This window comes from Asterias amurensis, chromosome 3 (assembly GCF_032118995.1).
Source record: "Asterias amurensis chromosome 3, ASM3211899v1".
NCBI lineage: Eukaryota > Metazoa > Echinodermata > Asteroidea > Forcipulatida > Asteriidae > Asterias > Asterias amurensis.
This window is the reverse complement of record NC_092650.1, coordinates 24,940,630-24,964,520: the sequence shown is the minus strand read 5'-3', so window position 1 is coordinate 24,964,520 and position 23,891 is coordinate 24,940,630. Positions and strand designations below refer to the sequence as shown.

General features: G+C 37.9%; 1 protein-coding gene across 1 annotated transcript in view; it reads right to left on the bottom strand.

Moving 5' to 3' along the window:
• Window positions 1-21,307, bottom strand: part of LOC139934901 (guanine nucleotide-binding protein G(s) subunit alpha-like) — a 73,381-nt gene extending 52,074 nt beyond the window's left edge. Inside the window, exons 1-5 of the mRNA XM_071929323.1 lie at window positions 20,654-21,307; window positions 20,035-20,107; window positions 13,417-13,471; window positions 8,294-8,413; window positions 1,318-1,415 (exon numbers count right to left, since the gene is read on the bottom strand). Coding sequence (XP_071785424.1) covers window positions 1,318-1,415; window positions 8,294-8,413; window positions 13,417-13,471; window positions 20,035-20,107; window positions 20,654-20,792 — 485 coding nt within the window. The 5' untranslated portion in view covers window positions 20,793-21,307. The remainder of the gene's footprint in view (window positions 1-1,317; window positions 1,416-8,293; window positions 8,414-13,416; window positions 13,472-20,034; window positions 20,108-20,653) is intronic.
• Between the last annotated feature and the right edge of the window lie 2,584 nt (window positions 21,308-23,891).

The following is a 23,891-nucleotide window of genomic DNA, read 5'->3' as shown; positions in this document are numbered from 1 at the left end:
CTTTTCCACTAGAATCATACTTTTTATTCGGCAGCCATTTCAGAAGTGTAGGATAGTGTGTTTTGAGACACACTGCTCTGGCCCAAAACCAAATCGACAGGGGACAAGGAAGGGCGTTTCAGCGAATTTCTTGCATCACAAGAACAGTTCTATCTAACCTTGACTGCTTGTAACACATGTTCCTTGTTTTTCTTATATCAATAGCCAAATAAAAAATACCATCAATGGGAAACTTGACCCTTTGGTTTTCCTTCAGACCTAAAGCATCTTGGCATCACTACACTGCCATCTTAGCTGTTACAAAACAAATAGATTCGTCCAATGAGCAACCAGCTTTTCAGCACTGCACGAGGGCGCCCTACAGCAATGATGTCATGTGACAGGAAATTACAACCTTCTATCCATAAGGTCATTCATTCACTCATTCCTTTTTGTTAAAACACCAACTGACAGCACAAAGCCTGTTGTAACACAACAAGGTAAGAAATCATCACAGACGACAGCCGTATCCAAATTTGCGTTTACAGCTACAGCTACAGCTGTTGCTAAGTGTGTTGCTAAGGACATCCTATACCTCAACGCATGATGATGCGGAATCTAGCTGTAGCCCTAGCTGTAGCCGCCAATTCAGACATAGCCAAACTCACACAGACCGTCTTGAATAAATCAGAATCCAACAGAAGGAACTTAATGTTTTCTTGATTCCACTCGCACGGTTTAAGGGAAGGTACACGTTTGGTAATTGTCAAATACCAGTCTTCTCACTTGGTGTATCCCAACATAAGCATAAATTAACACCCTTTGTTGGACGAATTTGTGTGCGTTCAGATAGGAATAAAAGACTTCTGGCTAGAAGCCTGTTATTATTTTAGTAACAAATTACCTCTTTCTCAAAATCTATAAGCTACTTCTGAGGGAGCCGTTTCTCACAATGTTTTATACTATCAACAGCTCTCCAATGCTCATTACTAAGTCACTCTTTAAGTTAATATTTGTTTTGATTAATTACCAAACGTGTACCTTCCCTTTAAAAAGCCTTACAGCAAACTGATGTGGGTCATGGCCTACAGTCATTTCTTTAGAGTCCTAGAGTCTAGTACATTATGTACAACTAATGATTGGATACCAATAGGTTAATTGGTGTTGTTGAGACCTTTTGGGAGCCAGGGTAAGGATTAAGACAAACACAACAACAACAACACCAGGCAAACAAATAAAAAGAAGCAAATTCTACCAAAACGAGTTAAACCCAAAACAGGTATTAGAAGAAAGTTAACAAGAAATTGTTAGAGGAATAAAAAATCCAAATTGACTTACTATTGTGCACTATCTATAAGTTGATATTCGTGTGATCGGTCGTAACACGCCTGTACACCTCCATCTTGCCATAATCTTTTCGTATGCTCCCAAAATTCCTGCACAGAAAAAAAGGAAAAGCAAAACAAAATTGAAGTACAATTTGAAACTTTGCATGATGAAGGAACGATTTTGTGGGAAAAAAAATGTCTTCTTAACATTTCAAACATGTTGTTGAACAATATTTTGTTTTCAATTATTTTAGATATAGGGGCCTAATATTAATTGTTGTCTAGTTTATTATTATTATTTGTATCATTAATATTTGTTTAACCAAAAATGGGGAAGAAATAAGAATGGACAATAGAACGCCCACACCAAGGTGAGAGCGAACACGCCCTCAACTGTACACGTATACATTGGTCCAGATGATCGTAGCAGCAGGCTTCGACGCAATATGGTAAAAGACCGTAGATTAATGAAAGAAAAATATTGATAAAACATTGATAATGCATGCCACTTGGCCTTGCACTAAAAATAGCTCACCTGGGCAACGCAACCATAAACAAAAACACCCCAAAATAGACTTGTTTTACATACGTGGAATATCAAAACACAGATTAGAAAGTCTCGGAACTCTAAGAATAGACCTGGCACACCTCATGTGTAAAAATAATGAAAGTGTAGAAAAGAAGCCATATCTACACACGGGGAATAAAGTTGCGCTTTAATGGGATGATAGATCCTTGGGCTTTTTAAAGGCTCTGGACACCTTTGGTTATTGTCAAAGACCAGTATTCTCACTTGGTGTATCTCAACATAAGCATTACATAACAAAGCTTGACAACTTGAACTCAATTGGTCATTGAAGTTGCGAGATAATAATGAAAGAGAAAAACATCCTTGTTGCACAAATAAGTTGCTTTCAGATGCATAATAAACGGATTCAGGCCTGAAGTTTAGTAATATTTGAGTGAGAAATAACCTCTTTCTAAGAAACTACATTACTTCAGAGAGAACCGTTTCTCACAATGTTTAATATTATAAAACCCCTCACCATTATACTGCCTTTTCATTTGTTTAGAGCGCGTCACATGATATGTCTTAGTTTTACTAGATGACGGCCATGCGATAGTGCATCGGTTTGCTGTGCGCTAGTACGAAGACTATCACACGGCGTGCACTACCCAGACGTCTGTTGCATTTACGAGGATGATAAATAAATAGTCTGTAACCATTTCGGATTACATGACACTGCATGCAGCACAGTAAAAGTTTTTGCAATCTGTATTCGCGTCGTCCGTGGATTGTAGCATTCAGGTCTGTAACTTAATAGAACAGTATTTAGAAATGTTTGGGGTGTTATAAAACAAATTTTGACTGCTTTTACTCGTGCAATGGTTGAAACAATGACTCCCTCGGTGATCCCCGCAGCGTTCTATTTTCCCTCCGCTTCGCCTCGGGAAAATAGAACGCTCTGAGGATCACCTCGGGAGTCATAGTTTTAACCATAGCACTTGAAGCAGTCAATATTTGTATACTATCAACAGCTCCCCATAGCTTGTTACCAAGTAAGTTTTTATGCTAACAATTATTGTTAGTAATTACCAATAGTGTCCGGTGCCTTTAAAAGGGCTGTGGCAGTAAATTTATTTAAATAATCTTGTTTTCAAGATTTCTATCAGGTACATGCACAACAAACCTAGCCCCATGGAATAGTGTTTGGCCATGAGGGTGTCTTTGGGTCTTGGGGGCCAGCCTATCATTACAATTTAAGAAGCCTTACGCTACATCTGCCATTTACATGTGAAAGTATCGTGATGAATGAATTCTTACTAATTTTTTTTAAATTTTTTTTTATTGGGATGAATGTTTTTGGGGGGATGTACGTTCCGTAGGGAAAAAAAACACAATGTCCACAGGATTTACATTAACCTTTAACACAGTTTGAAGATAATGATGATAGAAAGCTTCCCTGAAAATATTACTTGCTGAGGTGCCGTAGTTTTTGAGAAATTAGTAAAACAATGTCATGAAAATAATTTTTGTCTCAGTGATCATGAGACAAAAAATCTTGGTAGTCTAGTTGGTAAGACACTGCTCTAGAATTGCAAAGGTCATGGGTTCGAATCCCACCCGAGTTATAAGCCTGTGATATTTTTTCACAGGACTCAGGAAAGTACTGAGTATACAGTGCTAACACACATCAGTGTATGGGTAAAAACCAAAAATTAATATGCTTTAGATGGGATTTACAAGGCATTACCTAAGTTAATACAAAATTAATTGAATATTCATTTTGCGTTAAATCCATGCGGTTATTTCGGGGGTCAGAATTACCATAGGTACTTTTGTTGAACATCCTTGCCCTTTTGCAAAACACGTGGCAAAACTAACTTATTTGTTTTTTTCCCCATAGAACATGACTTTTCAATGAGGAATATTCTGTCACCAGAAGCAAGGAGTGAAGTAAATAATTGTCGCTTCAAGCAATCACCATAAACATGAAAGTCGTAATCTGCCGGTTATTTTTACCACATGAGGGCGTATGTCAGTTGAATTTATGTCATGCAAAAAATAAAATGAACTGTTTTTCCCCCATTAGTTAATGTTATTATAATATACACATATTGACTGGCAATGAGGTAACTAGTGTACGTCTAATCCCGCGAGGGACTTTGAGTGACCAGAAGAGGGAAACAGGCCCCTCTTCTGGTCACTCACAGGCCCAAGGGGTAATAGACATACGCTAGTTACCAAATTATGCCAGCCCAATAAGTGTTTTATAACACAACTCGATCTTAAGTGTCAAATAAGAACAGAAAAAGGAGTTTTGTAGTTGTTGTTCACGGTTCAAGTCAAGAGAGGGCGCTGTTACCGCGAGCACTATTTTCAAAGACTAGTGCCCGCTCTGGTATTATTCCCGCAAAACACGCGCGCCCGATCACTAGCCTATATTAGTTCATCCCACGTGACCGTGTTTCAGCCAACCAGAATACAGAACAAGCAAGAGGTGTGTTATAACATATATTATTTATTGGTCCATTGATGCAAGAAAAACATACACGCGATAAAGTAAGATAAAACTGTAGGTTTGTGATAAGTTGAAAGCGTCCCCATGCAGTCAAATATTTGCAACAATATGCGCATACTTTTGTAGTGTGAGGGCAAGCAATTTTTTCCTTGAAGTAAAGGGAACCCCTCGTAACACACATGAGGGAAATAAACCTACAAATGTATGTGTGTTGAGAAATGTCACACTGCTTGAAAGTAAAACTAAGAAGGAGAAAACTACATTAACATAAAATATGAAAAATTTTCCACTCTGACTACAAAAAAGTGCTAACACACATCGGTGTACAAATAAAAACCAAAATTAATATTCGTTACACCAGATTCAAATTTAACATCTAGCTGTTAGACAAAAAACTGTTGATGCTCAAAGTTTGATGTTTGCAAATTTCAACATTTGATCAAATGTCACACACATATTTGAAGGAAGGATCATAGATTATTTGTTGTCAATTAAATATTAAAAATGATACAGTACAAAGTTTCAGCTGAATGCAGTGTCTACATGTACTTGCTGAGAGAGAAAAAAAAACGCCAGTATTTTATAATCATTGAGTTTGATTTGTGTCTATATTTAGATGCATCCCAATGTAGAGAGTCAAGTAAAATATGAAAGTGAAACCGTTTTAGAAACTGATGCTGATATTCTCAAACAAAACCATGATTTCTTTTCAAGAAATATTTACAAGCTAGGAAAGAGAATAAGAAACAAATGGCAACATGCAATTAACAGCTTTCAGTGTATAGAGGCCTTTATGAAAATGCCGAGGGCAAACATTACACTCTAATGAATGCAAAGCAGTTCCTTCTTACTAGTGATTTATTTTCAACAAGCTTTTTTAAGAAAACTGCATTCGCAAAACCCATTTTCGTAGAAAAAGTTTGCCATTATATACATTGTAACAAGCAATACAAATGTTGATAAGGGGTTTTAACAACAACATGTAGCCAAAATGAAAGTTAAAGAAAAAAACACTTTTTTTTGTTGGTGAGTAGTTTTGAATTATTGGCGTGTCCATTTTCTGTGGTTAATATTTGTATTAATTTTGTTAATGCTGTGTGAGTATTTCCTCTTCTTGTTTGGTGCTGTTTTAATATCTACAGTGCTTTGGGGTCCAGGCACTTTTCAAGCACAGTTTATTATGACCCAATGTTTAGTGTACACCCAGTAGGTTCTACATAAAGTTGTAAATGGATTGTTTAATTTGGCATACAACTGATTTTAACCAAAGTTAAATTTGCATCTGGGGTTAAAGAATACTAATTTAATTGTTTTACCTTTATACACTGTAATGCTACACATATTGGTGCAAGGGTAAAAAAAAAAAAAAAAAAAAATTATGACCCAAATACTGATTTTATCTCATATTTAATGAGCCCTCAAGAAATTTCACTCAGTACATGAAACATATTCATGTTTGCACACGTGGCAGTTCTACCGAAGATTTAATATGCACTGCATGCATCAGAGCACCAGTTTATGACATGTCCCAAGCATGGAGGTAGAAGCATCCTACATGAACCTGTTTTATCTACTTGTGTGCGCAGAGCTTGCTTGTTGCTATAAATAACCAGGAGCTATTTATAGCAATGGACAAATAGTACAAAAGGTTGCATGGGGTACTAATGGTCAAACTACATGGAATAACAATGCCAAAGTGCAATGGTGAAGCCTAGGATGCTGTAGCCTGTGAGATTAGCCGCTTCACTGAATCACAATAGCCAGCCCAGCAACCAGACACAAAGAGGTGAAACAGGGGGGGGGGGGCTCTGCAATATATGTTAACCACCCTCCCCAAGACCCTTTCTCCACGGTTTAAAGACAGTGGCCACTATAGTATTGGTAATTGTCAAAGACTAGTCTTCTCACTTGGTGTATCTCAACAAACTTGTAAAAACTTTAGCTTAATTGGTTGTCGAAGTTGCGAGAGAATTTATTATGAAAGAAAAAACACCCTTGTCACACGAAGGTGTGTGCTTCCAGATGCTTCTTTTCGAGACCTCCAAATCTAAATTTGAGGTCTCGAAATCAAGCCTTGGCTTAAACTGTCAGCCTCATACCCTCTTTATTTTGGTTGACATAATTTAACAATTTACCCTCCATCCTCTGAGCTGATTATTTTGCTTTTATAATGTTATATCTTGAGAAGAGTAGTATGAAATAAATGTTGACTTGAATTGAATTGAATTGAATTGAATTGAACTGATATCCAGAAGGTCGAAGATGACTGTCAATGAAAATGATTAAAAGGTTAATGATCTACACGTCTTTTTTCATTTAAATACATTATTTTATTTTAAAGACACTGGACACTATTGGTAATTGTAAAAGACAAGTCTTCTTACTTGGTGTATCTCAAAATAACAAACCTGTGAAAATTTGAGCTCAATAGGTCGTCGAAGTTGCGAGATATTACTATAACAGAAAAAACACCCTTGTCACACAAAGTTGTGTGCTTTCAGATGCTTGATTTTGAGACCTCAAAATCTAATTCTGAGGTCTTGAAATCATATTCGTGGAAAACAACTTCTTTCTCAAAAACTACATTACTTCAGTGGGAGCCGTTTCTCGCATTGTTTTATACTATCAACCTCTCCCAATAACTCATTACCAAGTAAGGTTTTATGCTAATAGCTGTTTTGAGCACATGTACCAGTAGTGTCCAATGCCTTTAAACATATGATTTCTTTGTTAACATGAAGGTCTTAAATAACCTCAAGGCTTCAATGTACACTTATAAGGTTGTTGTTTCAGGAAATCTTGCTCAGCAAAAACTAACATGGGACACATGACAAATGGCTTATTGGCCCCTGGTCCGGTTAACCCTGGTACGTAGTCCTTGGCGCTTGGTCATCCAACACATCACAGAAGACTCTGTGCATGTAACTCATATAATGGGCCTTTAGGGCTCTACACACAGTATCAGGCTCTCTAATAGAATGTCTTGACCGTACAAGAAGACGATGGGAGATGTCTTATCATGTAATGTATGCTTGATTTCATCAGTAAACCTCTAACAAAAGAATGATGGCATCCGATCTACAAGATAATGAAGTCTATTACTCACCATGCATCTAATATCAAGAATTCAACATCAAAAATGCAATGGATGTGGGTTCTTTCTTTACGAACACTTGATCTGTTGTGCATAAAGACCCCATTAAAAAGCATGCTCAATGCGCCAGGAGAATTTCACAATGAGAAAATGCAGGACACTGTACATGAACACCATCATTGTTCACACAACCATAATAACAGTGTCTTCTTCTTGCCTTTGGAAAATTTCAGTGCAACCAGGAACAGGCATGCAACTGTAACTTCACAAAAACGAAGGAAATTCCAATGGATTGGTAGTGGGTTTTTTCCAAGTTTGAATGGCAAAAATAAAAATACTATAAAAAAAAAGGGATTCAGCTGATCCGAAGAAAAGTTGCAAAATGCAGGAAGAGTATATTGGTGACTCCTATTGAAAATATACTGATTTGTGTTTGCGCATTGTCCTAATTTACACGTTACGGCTTAAATTCACGCATATTGGCTAGAAACGCTAATTTGTGCATGGGGTGACTGACAGGCCTGCACAGAGGCAAGAATGGCAAATGCCTCCATGCCCTTTGGTCATTGCCTTGGTGCCCTTGAAAAGTGCCAGTAGAAATTAAAATTTCCTCTTTACCAAGAAAAAAATGCCTTGGTGCCCATGCCCCTTTAAAAAACAAAGCAAATAGCCCTGCAATGTAATGATGATTGCTGTTGAAAATGTATTGATTTGAGGCTGCGTATTGGTCCTATAACTTGCACGTATCGGCCTGCAATGCACGCTTATCAGTCAAATATGCTTACTTGGAGAACCCTGAAAAATAAACGCACAACTCTTGACCTTTCCCAAAATCATTAAGGCATGAAACAAAAGGTTGATATATCTACCTCAGGATAATCAAAATCCGGCGAGCTGGAGACATCTTGAATATAATCCAGTCTGAATTGGTTCTGTGGTTCTGCTAGTTGAATGGGCGGTGTTAAGGTGCTCATTGCCCCTGTTATTGTCTGAAAAGAGGAAGGGAGAAATATAGAATTAAAAAAATGAAATTACGGAAAAATTTGGTTACTTTATCGATCCAATAATAGATGTTAAATTTGCATGGGGGATAAAGAATATTAATTTTGGTTTTTACCCATACACCGGTACTTTCTCGAGTCCTGTGAAAAAAATATCACAGGCATGTTACTCGGGTGGGATTCGAACCCACGACCCTTGCAATTCTAGAGCAGTGTCTTACCAACTAGACTACCGAGGTTGCCCGGCAGCTAGAGGCAGTTGATCCAAAACATCACAACATGGCTCGAGTACTTCATGCCCATCGCCTTCATGCCATTGGTCAGCATTGCCTTGGTGCCCCTTAAAATGATCCAGTGGAAATTGAAATTTCCTAGCCACAGTTACGGTATTGAACCACAACATCCCTACATTACAAGCATTAATATCGTCTATATGCGCTTGGTCATTGCCTCGGTGCCGGGCACCTTAAAATGTTCCAGTGGAATTTTAAATTTCCATGCCATATGTGTAGCTAGCGTATTGAAGCAAATCATTATGTAACGAGGCTTGATACTTCTTTCGCCCTTGGTACCCTTAAAAGACACTTGGACACTATTGGTAACTGTCAAAGACCAGTCTTCTCACTTGGTGTATCTCAACATATGCATTAAATAACAAACCTGTGAAAATTTGAGCTCAATTGGACGTCAAAGTTGCGAGATAATAATGGAAGAAAAAACACCCTTGTCACACAAAGTTGTGTGCTTTCAGATGCTTGATTTGGGGACCTCAAAATCTAATTCTGAGGTATTGAAATAAAATTGGTGGAAAGTTACTTCTTTCCTGAAAACTACGTTACTTCAGATGGAGACATTTCTCACAACGTTTTATACTACCAAAAGCTCTCCATTGCTCGTTACCAATTAAGGTTTATGCTAATAATTATTTTGAGTAATTACCAATAGTGTCCACTTCCTTCTAAAATATTCAAGTAATAATTTCCCTCATACAATAGACCTTCATCACCCTGCAGCCATTTTGATTTTCTCCCTTTCAAATCAATTCAACCAAACTCAAGGCTGGAAGGGCAAAAAGTCTGGTCCATTTTGCCCAATGAATATTAATATCCATTACTGCTGTTGGATACAGGGAACATGACTATTACGTACATTTTGTTTCCTTCTCCAATTCAATTCAACGCAAAATCCAGGCTTGGGAGCAATTAGTCTGACCCCCCCCCTTTTGTTAAGTAGTAGAAGAATAAGCATTCAGAACTTTAACACTGCATACATACATACGGTGTATCATGATGATAATTTACAGGTCGATAATAACACACATGCCATGGAGGTCATGGCCTGCGTTGCCCCCTCGTCTTGGCCTTGGTGCCCCTTCAAAAAGTTCCTGATGGAAGTGCCCTTTGCAAAATTCCAGGCCTGCAACTACATTGTACACTTAAAATGGCAATAATTAAACAACGCACGCCACACTTTAAATATATTTTTAGTATGGATAAAAAACATAATTGCTTAATCTTAGTCTGAAAGCTTACTGATTATGTAGTTCATGCTAGAACCTTTTTTTGTGTGAAACATTTCCCTCTGAAATAAAGACCAATTAAACTTGGAGACAGCTGTAGCTTAACACCTCAAAAACACAAGCAGCTAATTATGGTTGGTACAACAAGGACAATGTCTTTACACAATACATTCTAAAAATGGCGCACGTTTTTTTCTGTTAATCTCCCGACTCACACAAAGGATTAAAGTCACTGGACACTATTGGTAATTGTCAAAGACCAGTCTTCTCACTTGGTGTATCTCAACATATGCATCAAATAACAAACCTGTGAAAATTTGAGCTCAATCGGTCCTTGAAGTTGCGAGATAATAATGAAAGACCCTTAGTCACGCGAAGTTGTGTGCTTTCAGATGCTTGATTTTGAGACCTCAAATTCTAAACCAGAGGTCTCGAAATCAAATTTGTGGAAAAATACTTTTTTCTCGAAAACTACTCCACTTAAGAGAGAGCCGTTTCTCACAATGTTTTATACTACCAACCTCTCCCCATTACTTGTTACCAAGTAAGTTTTTATGCTAATAAATATTTTGAGTAATTACCAATAGTGTCCACTGCCTTTAAGCCCAAATTTTGGACAGACTTGTTATTTCATGTAATGTTTGATCCCAAAAACACACCGTATACTCTACCAAACCTGTATAAAACCTTAAAGGTTATTCCATTTTACTTTACACCAGCAAGGGGCACGATGCTCTACATGTACATTGTAAACACTGAAAACACAACACAGTTTGCTTAAACGTGTTGCCATAGGAACCCTTAATGAAATGTCAGTTGCTATATGAGTGGGTGATGCAATGATGCAATGCAACCACGTCAGATCTATATTCGGAGGAGTGACGTGATGTTTCCTGGGACGAGATCGGATGAATGTAAAATCCCTCACAGGACCGATACTTCAAGGAGGCAATGGATGCGATTACCTCCGTGCCCCATGGTCATTGCATTGGTGCCCTTGATATGCTCTGACAGTAGAATTTTACAATTTCCTCAAAAGGTGCCCTTTACCAAGGAGAAAATGCCTCGGTGCCTCGTGCCCTAAGCTATATACCCTCGTTTATCCACCATACATGTAGCTCCTGTCAGGTCTTCCTAAATGAGTCCTGCAGTATCTCTGGAAAATGTCTAAGGATATGTGAGTGGTAGCATCAAGAGTGCGACGACAGAGAGCGGTCAGTTTGGTGTAGTGGTGTCTTGCCTCGCCTTCCACATCTGGGACCCTGGTTCGAATCCCATCGGGGGCACTATGTAGATTGGGTTTTCAGTCTAATAATTCTTTGGGGTTTTCCTCCCACATCTAAACCTGAAATTTCTTCACTGTCTTCTCTCTTCTCGTTTGGCTCTGATAAAAGCCCTAAAAATCCAAATCCAAAATCCAAATATTAACTGGAACTTATCCCTGAAGCAGTGTCCAGTAACTAGCACACCTCTGAGCAACAATTGTCGAGCCTGACAGTATACATGTATGCTCCATAGATTTGAGCTTTCCTTGGGTTGTTTCTCCAAGAAAGACTAGCAACCCTAGTCAGTAGGACTTACTGGAGCTCCTTCCTCAGGATACATGTTTTTGACACTGGATAGTAGAATGGTTTTTACCATAGTAGACCTTACTAGTTTTGGCATCGTATTAGTAGAATGGTTTTTCCAGACTTCCAGGAGTTTTATTCATGGATAGGTTGTTTGCCATAGCATGGCTTGTATAATATTGTATATTTTCAAGTCTAGGTCTTTTAGTTTTCTGGATATTTTTTGCGACAGAATTGTGTGACTGGTGGAGTATAAATAGGTAGGAATTTTTTTTTACTCAGAACGACAGACTCTTCAGGTTTGGCGAGTAGATTGCAAAAATTTGTGAATTTTCCAAGAGTCTAGATGCAGTCTTGTTGGTCAGTTCCCTATGAGTATCCCATGCTGCAGCATGTCTGTTCCCAATATGCGCATTTAAATTCCTCCGTCTTCAACAGTACTTGTTTTTCATATACCTTAGTAGGCTATCTGCATCATCAAGGGCCATCTTGGCAACTCATACTTTGAAATGGTTTCCTCTGGTGGGGCTAGTATGGTGTGCTTCTGCCCCCGGTTTCAGAGCTGTCCTAACATTTGGTGCCGCCTCATTTTAAGCATTGTTTCTTTTCTTACTCTTCTAAGGTAAAAAGTTCGAGTGCTATTTTAGGATCTGCGGTTTCTATGACGTTACAGTTGGACTGGTGTTAACATGGGCAAGAAACTTCCATTCATGAGAGAGCCAGCAGTATACAGTAACTGAGCAGTCTTCATAAAGTTTGACATCCGCAACAACCTGTTTCCAATCTCTATTCGTAATGGGATCTCTTGAAGGTACATGTACTTGGTTCCGTCTATAGCTGATTTGGAATCCTACAGGATACATTCCTATGGTCAGAACCAATCATTACAAAAGAGTTGCCCTTTGTTCTTATAATGGGGTTTTGCCACTTTTTCCCTGGCCAAATCGTCTACAGTCAATCTGCACAAGATGCTCATGTGGTTAGCGATGAGTCCACAACATACAACAAGTATCCAATGGCGTAATGTGGCGGAGCGCTGAAGACACACTGCACTCAAGCGCTGGTGTTTCTAATCAGCAGAGTGTGATGTGATAATGCTCTTATGAAAACAGAATTATCCTTCACTCCTAGGTAGGCTGGTGAACCCCTCGTGGCCAGATATGAAATCAGAGTTGGTGGGCTGCCAACCATGCCTCCCATGGTTTGAAAGACTTTTCCTTCTACATGTAGGTGAGCTGCCCAACCCCACTTGCCCAGGTTTTATGTTAGAGTTTTCCTTCTCCTTTGGCTGCCTTCTACGATTCACGAGCACCACCTGCCTGAAGCAATCTGATTTCAAGGTGGCATGGTTTGCTTGTACGTAAAAAACTCGCCTCTCACCAAGGTGACCCCGGTTCGCTTCCTGGCCAGGGCCATATGTGAGTTGAGTTGTGCATTGGTTCTCTGCTGTGCCACGAGGGTTTTCCAGACCAACCGGTGTTCCTCCCTCGATCTTTGGCTGTGCTCCGTGGTCATAATGGGCTGATGTGGCTGGTAGCCAAAGGTGCCCTTGCATGCCTGCTTCTCGAACATTTTGTAGCCGCGTCCTTCGCAATTTAGCTCTTAGCTGCGAGTAAGGATGATTAACCCCCCAAATTATTATTATAACAGCTCCCCCCATGGTTTTTAAAACAGGAATCAGCATATGAAGCCAGGCAGTAGGTGTTTGATTAGGAGAGGCTGTTTGAGGCGCAGACCATGTTGGACATTTTTTTTTTAATGGGTGAGAAGTGGCTCAATACTGCTCACAATCCTAATCATTTGACTCCCGCTATGGGTGACTATACTTTTCTATGAAATCAAATCTTCTTTTCAAATTGAAGCTTGGCTTCATAACCAAAGTAAATCAAATGAAATGTACTTACCAAGATTGCATCTCTGATATTCCTTCTTATATCTTCTATTTTCTTCCTCCTTTCTCTGAATAAAAACAAATCAAAGTAAAGAAAACATTATTATTAAATGCTTGCTAACTCCTTGAGAAGCATCCATGCATTGGACAACAACATTCTGTAAACAATCACGTTTGCTTTGTTAAAATTTCTACAGGTGCCCTTAAATACCGAGCAGAAAACGTCCTTGCCCTATTCAAAACCCTTGGAGCAGTAGACCTGCTCACAGTTTATATTTGAATATCCACTTTCATGAAACAATATCTCTTTATTCTTTATGGCTAAGTACACTCCAATACTCAGCAGAATTGAATGATTGTTATCAAACTCAAAGACCACATTCGAACATAATTTTTTGTTGATTTGAAGAAAGAAAAAAAAGACAAATTAGATCGCTGGGCTTGTCGAGTCATGAGTTCATTTGCCCCATGTTATAATCAGCGGCCCAAGTCGCACATTCCAGTGTCAATTTCAAATGCTTGAGACATGTTGTACATGTTGTACATGTTAATGCGGGAAATATATATTGCGAAAGCAATAATAATGGGATGAACAATTAGTTATTGGTGCTTTCTCAGCAAGGTTCTATTCCTCCGATGCCGGTCATAAATCTATAACGATCATTTTGAACTTATAATACTATAGTGTCCTTCCTTTTAAATACAAAAATGAAATTAAACTTTCAAAGGTTGATTTAATTGTCAATACTTAGAATATAAAAACAATCAAACGGTAAAAAAAAACCAAGGTACACTTTGCCTTCGCAGTTTTACATCCGATGTTAAATATTTTACCCTTGCTAAATGCGCATGTCTGGTTTTCCATTCTGAACGAGCTGAAAACATTTTGATGGAAAGAAAAACAAATGCAAATTAACCACAGGCCTTGTTTAAACCTTTGTCACAAAGAACAACAAGTTAATAAGTTTGTCAAACAGAACAAAACACAGAAAATGTATGAACTGAATTTAACTCTACACTGCATTTTACATTATGCTGCATTTTGGTCATGGTGGAAAAATATGGCCTTTTGTTTGTTGAAGCCTTAAACCTTGCATTAAGTGTAAAACAAATGTTTTGCTCTTTCCTCACATAAAATTGGAAAATTTTAGAAACCAACCATGCCAACCGTAACCAAATGGCAACCAAATAAGACTACATAAAGATAGAATGAAACAGCAGCACTAATGCAGTTCACCATTTTATAAACATCCGCCATCACAATCAGTGTTTCATAATTTTTGTGACAAAATTACACCCACAATTTCAAAGCGCTTGCAAATTTGACGAAGATGTACATTATTCATTCCAGATGAGCGTAGCCAAACATTTCTAGGGACTAGCTTGACTTTGAATGAGTTGTTCCCTCTCAAGGCATCGCTCAGGATGCTGTCTAGATGCAGTCTCTAAACAACACTTGAATTAACATGACTAAGACAATCACTGGCTCTGTCACAGCAGGCTGCCAAGGTCATCGCCATGACAACGTGTACATAACATGTATTGTCTAAATGTGTTAAAGTGAACAAATAAACAAATAATCAGGCGGACATTTTAAGGGTTCGTGTTACCTAATCAGGTACATATAGCACACAATACCATTTCAACAACCTGACAGACACCTTGACAATAGATCAAGTATGTCAAAAATACTGATTTAAAAAGTTCAATCTGAAAGCTTCTTGACATGGACCAAATTGATAAAGCCAGAGAGCATAACACTTTCTAAGCACAAACAAATCCTGCTTAGCAAAAATATATTTCAAGCCAGAATAACACAGTTCCGGACACTGATACCCCACTCATAACTTGCTAAGAAAAAGAAATTGCTTAGATATTTAAACAGCTCTATGAAATTTGACCCAGTAGGCCTACCAATCCTTTCAGAGAACATATTTCACAGATTGTCAGAGAATTTTAGCTAAAGATGAACGTGCATACTCCACGTAGCTAGGCATTCTTCACTTGCACAGCTAGTGCAGAATTTCTGCAGGGGAAACGGGGAATGATGATTGAACATTTTAAGCGCAGAATCGGGCAGTAAGCAGAGCCATGAAATTGGGCCCTAAACTCCCACAGTTGCTTTTTACACTAACTGTAACCTTAACATGTTTCTGGATGAAATCACCCAAATGTGTCCCCCGATTGCTCTTTGCATCAAAGGCATGCAGGCATGGAATTACACACAGTCCATGGGCCCGTTGCCCCTGGTCTTGGTGCCCCTTCTAAAGTTTCCCATTGACCTTAAGATTTTCAACATGTAAGTGCCCCTTTGCAAAATAAAAACATAGCCTTGCCCTTTCAACGATGAAATTCCAGGCCTGACCTGTCTAACCAGGGCTCAATTTCATAGAGCTGCTCAAGCAGAAAATATTGCTTAAGAATGGTCTGCTTAGCTGAAATGAGTAGGAAACCGGTCACAAATTGTACATGTGACATAGCAGTTTGGCTGGCAACCTTAATCTGGTAAGCACAATTTTGTTGTGCTTAGCTGCATTTTGTGGTTTCAAAAGCAGCTCTATGAAATTGGGCCCAGAGAGCAATGCCAACCACATGAAGGTTGATTCACTTTACAACCTACTTTACATATTATTACAATACTAAACGGGTCACATCTCAATATGTTTAATCAGTACACGAGTACAGTACATGGCAACATGAAGGCAGCGCTCAGACTTGTGTCTTTGTACACGATGTTAACGTTAATCACAGTGTGAGAGCCAGATAGATGTCTGGTGCATCTCGAATGCCCTGTTCTAAAATTCTGACCTCCTGTTTTATTGGAAATTTACACAAAATTGGGTGAAAGCGCAACCTGGAAACCCTTTTTTCCCCACTGAATAAATGCACAACAAATGTTGACATTTGACTGGCAAATGTCTTTTAAGCACTTTTTCTTTCTTCATTTCTAATGAACTTCATAATTTATTTCAGTTGTGCGAAGGTCAATTTGGATCAAGGTATGATCCATTGGGGGGGGGGGGGATGTCAAATGTCGAATCGTGCTACCAATCCCATTCATCCTCAGATCCTAGTAAAGTTTAAAATGTTGATGCCCTGTTTTATCTGCCAAAGACATGTTTTGTACAATGTATGTACATGTAAGTAAACAATTTGGACACCCAGGTTTTTTAAACTTCCTACATTGGAATCCACAACCTTGGGTTGTGGTGGTAATGCTGTGTTTTGTCATGTTTGTCTCAGTTGTTGAAAATAAGACAATTGGCAAAATATTTAATCATGTTCAAGTAGAAATTTTGATGCCAAATATATGATTAAATAAACTACATGTGCGCGAGTAGAAGACAAGCACAGGAATTATAGAAGCAACTAGGGTGATTGCCTCCATGCCTTGGTGCCCTTGAAATGTTTTGAAAACTTGCAATTTCCTGATTTAAGGGTGTGCCCTTTAATTGCCTTGGTGCCCTTGCTCAACGAAGCATACAGGCCAGCAAACACAGCACCATCATAATAAAATAATAATAAACCCCACCTATAAAGCAGACCTGACTAAAAAATACCGATCAAGGGCACCAGTTTGCAATTGACAATTGTCCGGGTTTTGAAATGCCTATTATAAGAAGAGATGTCAATGCTGCATAAAATTTTGTAATTTTTATTTCGATATTTTGTAAAAACTGTTGCTTTGGAATCAACCATCTAAAAAGGTGGCACAGTATTTGAAATGACATAACTCACTTGCTGTAAAATTAGGTAAGATTCCCAATCACCCTGAAAAATGCTTACACAGATGTGCCGTCTTCTTTATATTAAAAATAATATTAATTATTAAAAAAATTGTGTATGTTTTGTTTAAAGTTTGTGCATCAGTATTATGATAACAAGTTTGAAATATTAATTGTTTTACTTGTAATTAATAGCTAACTAATTTTAAGAAACTAGATGCTGAACAAAACATGTTTTCTTTTAGATATTAATTTATCAAGAAATATTACACAGTGACGTTATGGTGCATCACTGGTTTGGGGATGGATGCATTTGTGTAACATTGAAAACCTTGGTTTTTAGAAATTGGGTACATTCTAAAGATGCTTCATGTTAAGTTTGTTATTAGCTTTGCGGTGCTTTTTATAAGATATAATGTATTTACCATGTTTTGACTGCAGATATGGGCATAAATGTTTCACGACCAGATCAATTATTGTTGTCAGAACAATTCTAAAAATAAATCAAGGGGGGGGGGGGGTTGTGGGTGACCGATGCCTGGAACTTCACTCTTGAAGGGGCACAGCAAGTCTCCTATAGCAAATGGGCACTTATATCCATCGTGACAATTCTAAACGGTGTTTGAAGCTTTGCATGGTGTGGAGAATAAGAGTAACTATAAATATAAATATGAATAGTAAACTTGCCGGTACAACCATGAGTAAAATCTCTTTTGAAGGGGCGGTGGCTCTGAACGGAGCCAGTTTGGTCTTGACGCTTCAAACAGTATACCGTGCTCGTCTTCAGGAGAATTATATTGGAACCTTGCAGAGGGCACCACAGTAAAATCAAGGGTCACCATGTCAGTTGCTGTCATGGGTTATTCAAAGCCTTACCTGAACTTAAACAAACTTAAAGCTTGCTTTTATTTGTACAAAATTTGAACGATAAACTAACCAGTTATCATGACATCCCTTCTCACAATAAACATAGGCCTAAATGAACAATTTTTCAAAGCCGTTAAGCACAAATTTTTTGCTAAGCACATTATTTATTTTAACAGCAACAGGTTACCACCAGCACATCTGCAATAATGTTAACATTTTATCATCTAGTGCCCTTCCCAGAAGAGAAAATTGCTTAGCAAAGTATTTTCTGTTTTATAACAACCGACAGCTTTATAAGCACTGGTTTGCACCCTTTTGGTTGTACACAATTACCTAAAAATTTTAGTTTCAATTGCCTAAAAATGTTACCATCAAACAAAACGAAAATAGTTTTTAAAGAGAGGGTCAGGCCTGATACTTCACGGAGGCAACGAAGGCGATTGCCTCCGTGTCCCCTGGTCATTGCCTTGGTGCCGTTAAATGCTCCAGTAACAATTTGCAATTTCATCATAGGGTGCCCTTTACCAAGAAGAAAATGCCTTGGTGCCCTTGCCCTTTCAAAAACGAAGCATACAGCCCTGGAGGGTATACCTAATTACTCCAAAAATTGATGACCATAAAAATTACTTCCAGGCAATAAGCACTGCAGCTGTTAATAATGTTCAACACACTGCTAAGAAATGTGGTTTGAGAGAGAAGGATTTCAATCTGAGAAATATTTCAGCATTCAGCGTTTGACAGATTGTATATGAACATAATTTTTACAATCTGAAGTTTTCGTTGACATAACTGCACCAGATTTTTTACGATATCTCAAAAACACTACCACCTTTTGAAACTGGAATTTTCACATTTTTTGTAAACATCTTTATACAAGATCGAAACAATCAAAGGGTTCCAAAATACAAAATGCATACTTTGCCCTTAAAGGCAGTGGACACTATTGGTAATTGTCAAAGACTAGCCTTCACAGTAGGTGTATCTCAACATATGCATAAAACAACAAACCTGTGAAAATTTGAGCTCAATCGGTCATCCAAGTTTCGAGATAATAATGAAAGAAAAATAACCCTCGTCACACGAAGTATACCTTTGTATTTTTATCAGTTGATTGTTTAAATTCTAGATAGATGTAAACATATCCATAGGCTCATAATTGTAGGGCTACATAAAAGATAACTTGTGAACTTTTCATTTCAAAATTTGGTAGTGCTTTTGATTAGTTACCAACAATTTTGAGCAGTTCTGTTCACAATAATAACCCATAATTCAAGTACACAATATGAGAAACATTTCATAGAGAAAAGTTTCATAAATTATGTTTAACAATCTCTCTCTGTAAAAATGTAACCATAGTCTTTAGAAGGGATTGGTTTCTCGAAAGTCAAATTGTTACGGTCCTACTACTTGCCATCAACTCGCCTACTTGCCGTCAACTCGCTGTCAACTCATTTTTGTGCCGTCAACTCATTAATTATTCATCAAAAAATTATTAATTGGGCATGGAAGTGTTAAGTCTGGGCTTAACTACATATTTCTAATGGTTTTCGGTAAAATTTCATTGACAAAAATCATTTTGAGTTGATAAATAAAAATAGTACTAATCATTGACATCTGGGGCCAAGACTAATCCATATGCAGAAAAAGTGCCCTCAGTTGCCATGTTGTAAGCTCTGTGAAAAAGCAAGATGGCGGCCAACAGTTTTGCTGCTTCGAGATAATTTTTTTACAAGAAAAAAACCCTAAAACTTAAGGGAATATCTTTTAGCTAATACTTAACAGTTCTATGCTTCTTTTGTGGGTTTTAAATGTATATTGGAGGAGTTGCAGCGAGTTGACGGCACAAGTGAGTTGACGGCGAGTAGTAGGACCCAATTGTTATACATCACCAACAGCTGCAGTGCTTTTACCAAGTAAGTTTTTATGGTCATTTATTTTTGGAGTAACTACCAAAGGTAATCCATCCCTTTAAAACAAGTTAACAACAAATATAATTATTTTTTAATAAAAACAAATGAATAAAACATTCGAAAACTTACTCTGGTGAAAACCCATCAACGTGAAGAATCCTCATCTGTTTGACAATGGTACTTTTTCCTGACTCACCCGCACCTAAATAAAAAAATAATTAATATTATTTATAAGTTAATTTATACACATGAACCACAGTATAATGAAGAGTTGAAGTTCCATTTTAACAGGGATATGGAGGATAGGGTGTGGGGGGGGGGGGCCTTACAAAACAATTTGTTAAAATGCATCGAGGGTAGTTAACAAATTTGACAATTCATTAATTTCCTACGATATTTTGTGTGAAAAATTTCTCTTGTAAATGCAAACCATATTGGTAAGACTTAGAGAAGAGTGAACATGGAAACATAAACAAATCAATGAGAAAATACAATTATTGTAAATGATTAAAATAAATGTAACAATTCAATCCCTTGAATTGAATATTTTGTGCTAAAAATTTTACTTATCAATGCAAACCAAATGGAAATAGTGAGGATGAACATGGAAACAGAAAGAGTTTTCAATGAGAAAATGTAAAAAGACGATCGTTTTGCTTCAGCAATTTCTTCCTTTTCATCATAAATAGAGGTGTTGTTTATGTACAATGTTGTAACAACGTTCACATCAATAGTAGTTAGTACTGACCCAGCAGAAGTAACCGATGTGTTGCACGGTAGATCTGTTTGTCCTTTTGGAGTTGCTTCTCAATCTTCTTATTTGCATCTTTCCTCCTTCTTTCCTCGTCGATCTCTTCACTAGACATCCCATTTCCGAAACACCCCATCACAACATCAACTCTTGTGTGTCTTTTTGTGTTATATTATAGTATTTGTTATTCACCGGGTGTGTATATTAAAAATTCTCTCGCAATGGCTTTTTTCGAGCCAAGCCAACACGGTGTACACACACACGGACGGGCTGTCCGTCTCGCTCGCTCGTCGTCTCACTGCAACAACAGTCCACAGAATCGGCGCTCCCCACACCAACACAAAACAAAACCGTTTCCACCCGAGAAAATGCCGGATCCAGCACCACCAGAACCCCCCTTGCTCGTCGCCACGACGTCCCAAGTTGCTCCTCTACCGGTCCCAGTGCAATTCCTTGACGAAAAACCGTTCCAAATTAGGGGATTTTGAGGTCTTGTTTCACCAACCATCAGTAACATATCACTCCATAGTACGGCAGTGGTTTATACATGTATACATATTCACTATGGGGATTTTTTTTTATTACTAACGTGATGGCAACAACGCGAACACGTCAGGCAGTGCCTTGCATATCGTGCATGCTGTATATAGCATGTACTGGGCGCGGTTTACGCATAGACTGTGCACCTTACATTCAGAGTATGGTCCTGCGCGGAAATGAGGTTTAATCATATGTGCGCAGGCGCAGACCAATTAATAGCAGACGACTGGTTAGCAGACGACGCCCTCTTCGTTGCCACCGAAAAATATAAACATTAATCTGCATGTATAATTTTATTGTCTTTTTATCATACAAGCTTTTAGTTCTTCGGAGTTACATTCGCAATTACTATAAAGTCAGTGTACTCAAAATAATTATGAGCATAAAACCTTATTTGTGTGAGAAACGGCTCCCTCTGAAGTAACGTAGTTTTCGAGAAAGAAGTAACTTTCCACGAATTTGATTTCGAAACCTCAGAATTAGATTTTAAGGTCTCAAAATCAAGCATCTGAAAGCACACAACTTCGTGTGACGTGGTTGTGTTTTCTTTCATTTTTATCTTGCAACTTCGACGACCAATTGAGCTCAAACTTCCATAGGTTTGTTTGTGTATGAATGTTGAGATACACCAAGTGAGAAGACTGGTCTTTGACAATTACCAATAGTGTCCAGTGTCTTTAAAGGCAGTGGACACTGTTGGTAATTACTCAAATAATTATTAACACGAAACCCTCCTTGGTAACGAGTAATGGGGAGAGGTTGATGGTATAAAATATTGTAAGAAATAGCTCCCTCATAGCTGAAGTGACGTAGTTTTCAAGAACGAAGTAATTTTCCACAAAATATTTGAGGTATCGAAATCAAGTATCTGAAAGCACACACAACTTCGAGTGACCATCGTGCGACAAGGGTGTTTTTTCTTTCAATAGTATCTCGCAACTTCGACGACCAATAATTGAGCTAAAATGTTCACAGGTTTGTTATTTTGTGCATATGTTGAGATACACCAAGTGAGAAGACTGGTCTTTGGCAAATACCAATAGTGTCCAGTGTATATTTGAGAGTTTTTTTTATTATGTTATAATTTTCAACTGGTACGTTTTGTGGGTATATGCCCCATTGTTAGTACAGTAGTTTGGAGGAAGGGGGAGTTGCTGCATAAACAAAATTATATGTTTTTTCTTAACCACATTTACTTCGAAATGAAGTGTTTTTCAAAAAATTGCATTTTACTATCGAAAGCTGATGTAGCAAAATTCCAAGGTAAGTTTCTACTGTCACTAATCTAAAAATCGATTCCCAATTATATACCTTTCCTATAAATACTAAAACAATTAAAAGTATGTCCACGGTAGCCGCGGAATAAAGACAACAACTGTATGGTAATCTAACCTTTTACCGTGGCTGGATTCGGGGTGTAAAACATTTATTTCGGCACAATTTCATGCACATATAAAGTATTTCTGGTAACAGAAGCCTATAAAACCCAACTTGGGCTGTAGCGCATTTCCCGATGAGTAGCCCCCATTGGCCCAGCCGCCTGGACATTTCTTTCTCTTTCTACAAGTAACCAAATCCTAAACCACTCAGATTTCAAACAAAATTGGTTTAACTTTCTTTCTTGGAATGATTGTCCAAAACGTCAAAATTGATTTTTACAAAGTCTGTGTTGTTTTCTTCCTTTCAGTATGGGTTACACAAATAAAGGTGATTAGATCATAAGTATAATTTCGTAAACAATTTTCAAGTCGTGTTCCCTACGATTGGACATTAGATTGCAAAGTTTTTTATTGACAAAATTTGTCAGTAGGGTTTGCTCATTGCTTTTACTCCAATTATACTCAACAATGATCTGGGACCTCGTCAATACAACAAATTTAAATTAAATTTGTACGATTGTTTAGCAATTTCTTTGCCGTTGGTCATTGGTTTTGGAAGCGTTTTAAAATCATTCCTGTCATCCAGTTTACATGACAAACGCAACAAAACTCAAACACCATATCTGGGCCCAATTTGCTTAGTATAAATGGACTATTCTACCAAGCGAACGTACACAATGTAATGCATTAATTGTGACCACAGTTCCCTAAAAGTGTTTTCTTAGCACCACTGTCAATAATGGTTCAGTTCAGGGATAAAATTTCTTGCACAAAAGTTCCCCTCTTTTAGACATAAATTACATATCGACTCGAGCATAAACCTTTTAATTCACCGAATTGAAAGTGATATTCTTTGTTTCGTTACAATCTTAAGGGCTCATTTTGCCTTCAACTTACAGTCTCTGCTTCTAAAAATGGATCACTCTGCAGTATCATATAATTTATTTACATCTTGATATATATTTACTGTATTGTATTCTCCAAACTGATCGCTGTTGAGTGATAGTGTACTTATTTTGTTTGTTGATACAGTGGAAAATAAATGAACCCTTATAAAAACATTGGAAAAAATAAAACCCCCAAAATAAACAACAATCCTGTGAAGGGGCATGACTGGGAAGCAATAACAACAGCAACAGAGGGCGGGCTTCATAAGTGGCTGCAGCATAGACCTTTTCGCAAATACCGGGGCGCGCGCGTAAAGCTTGGAATTAGATGCATTGTGGTCTAGCTGGTAGCAAAATTTGATTCATATATATCCCACAATGCACCTCATTCAACAGTCTGCGCTTGCGCATTGGTATTTGCGATAAGGT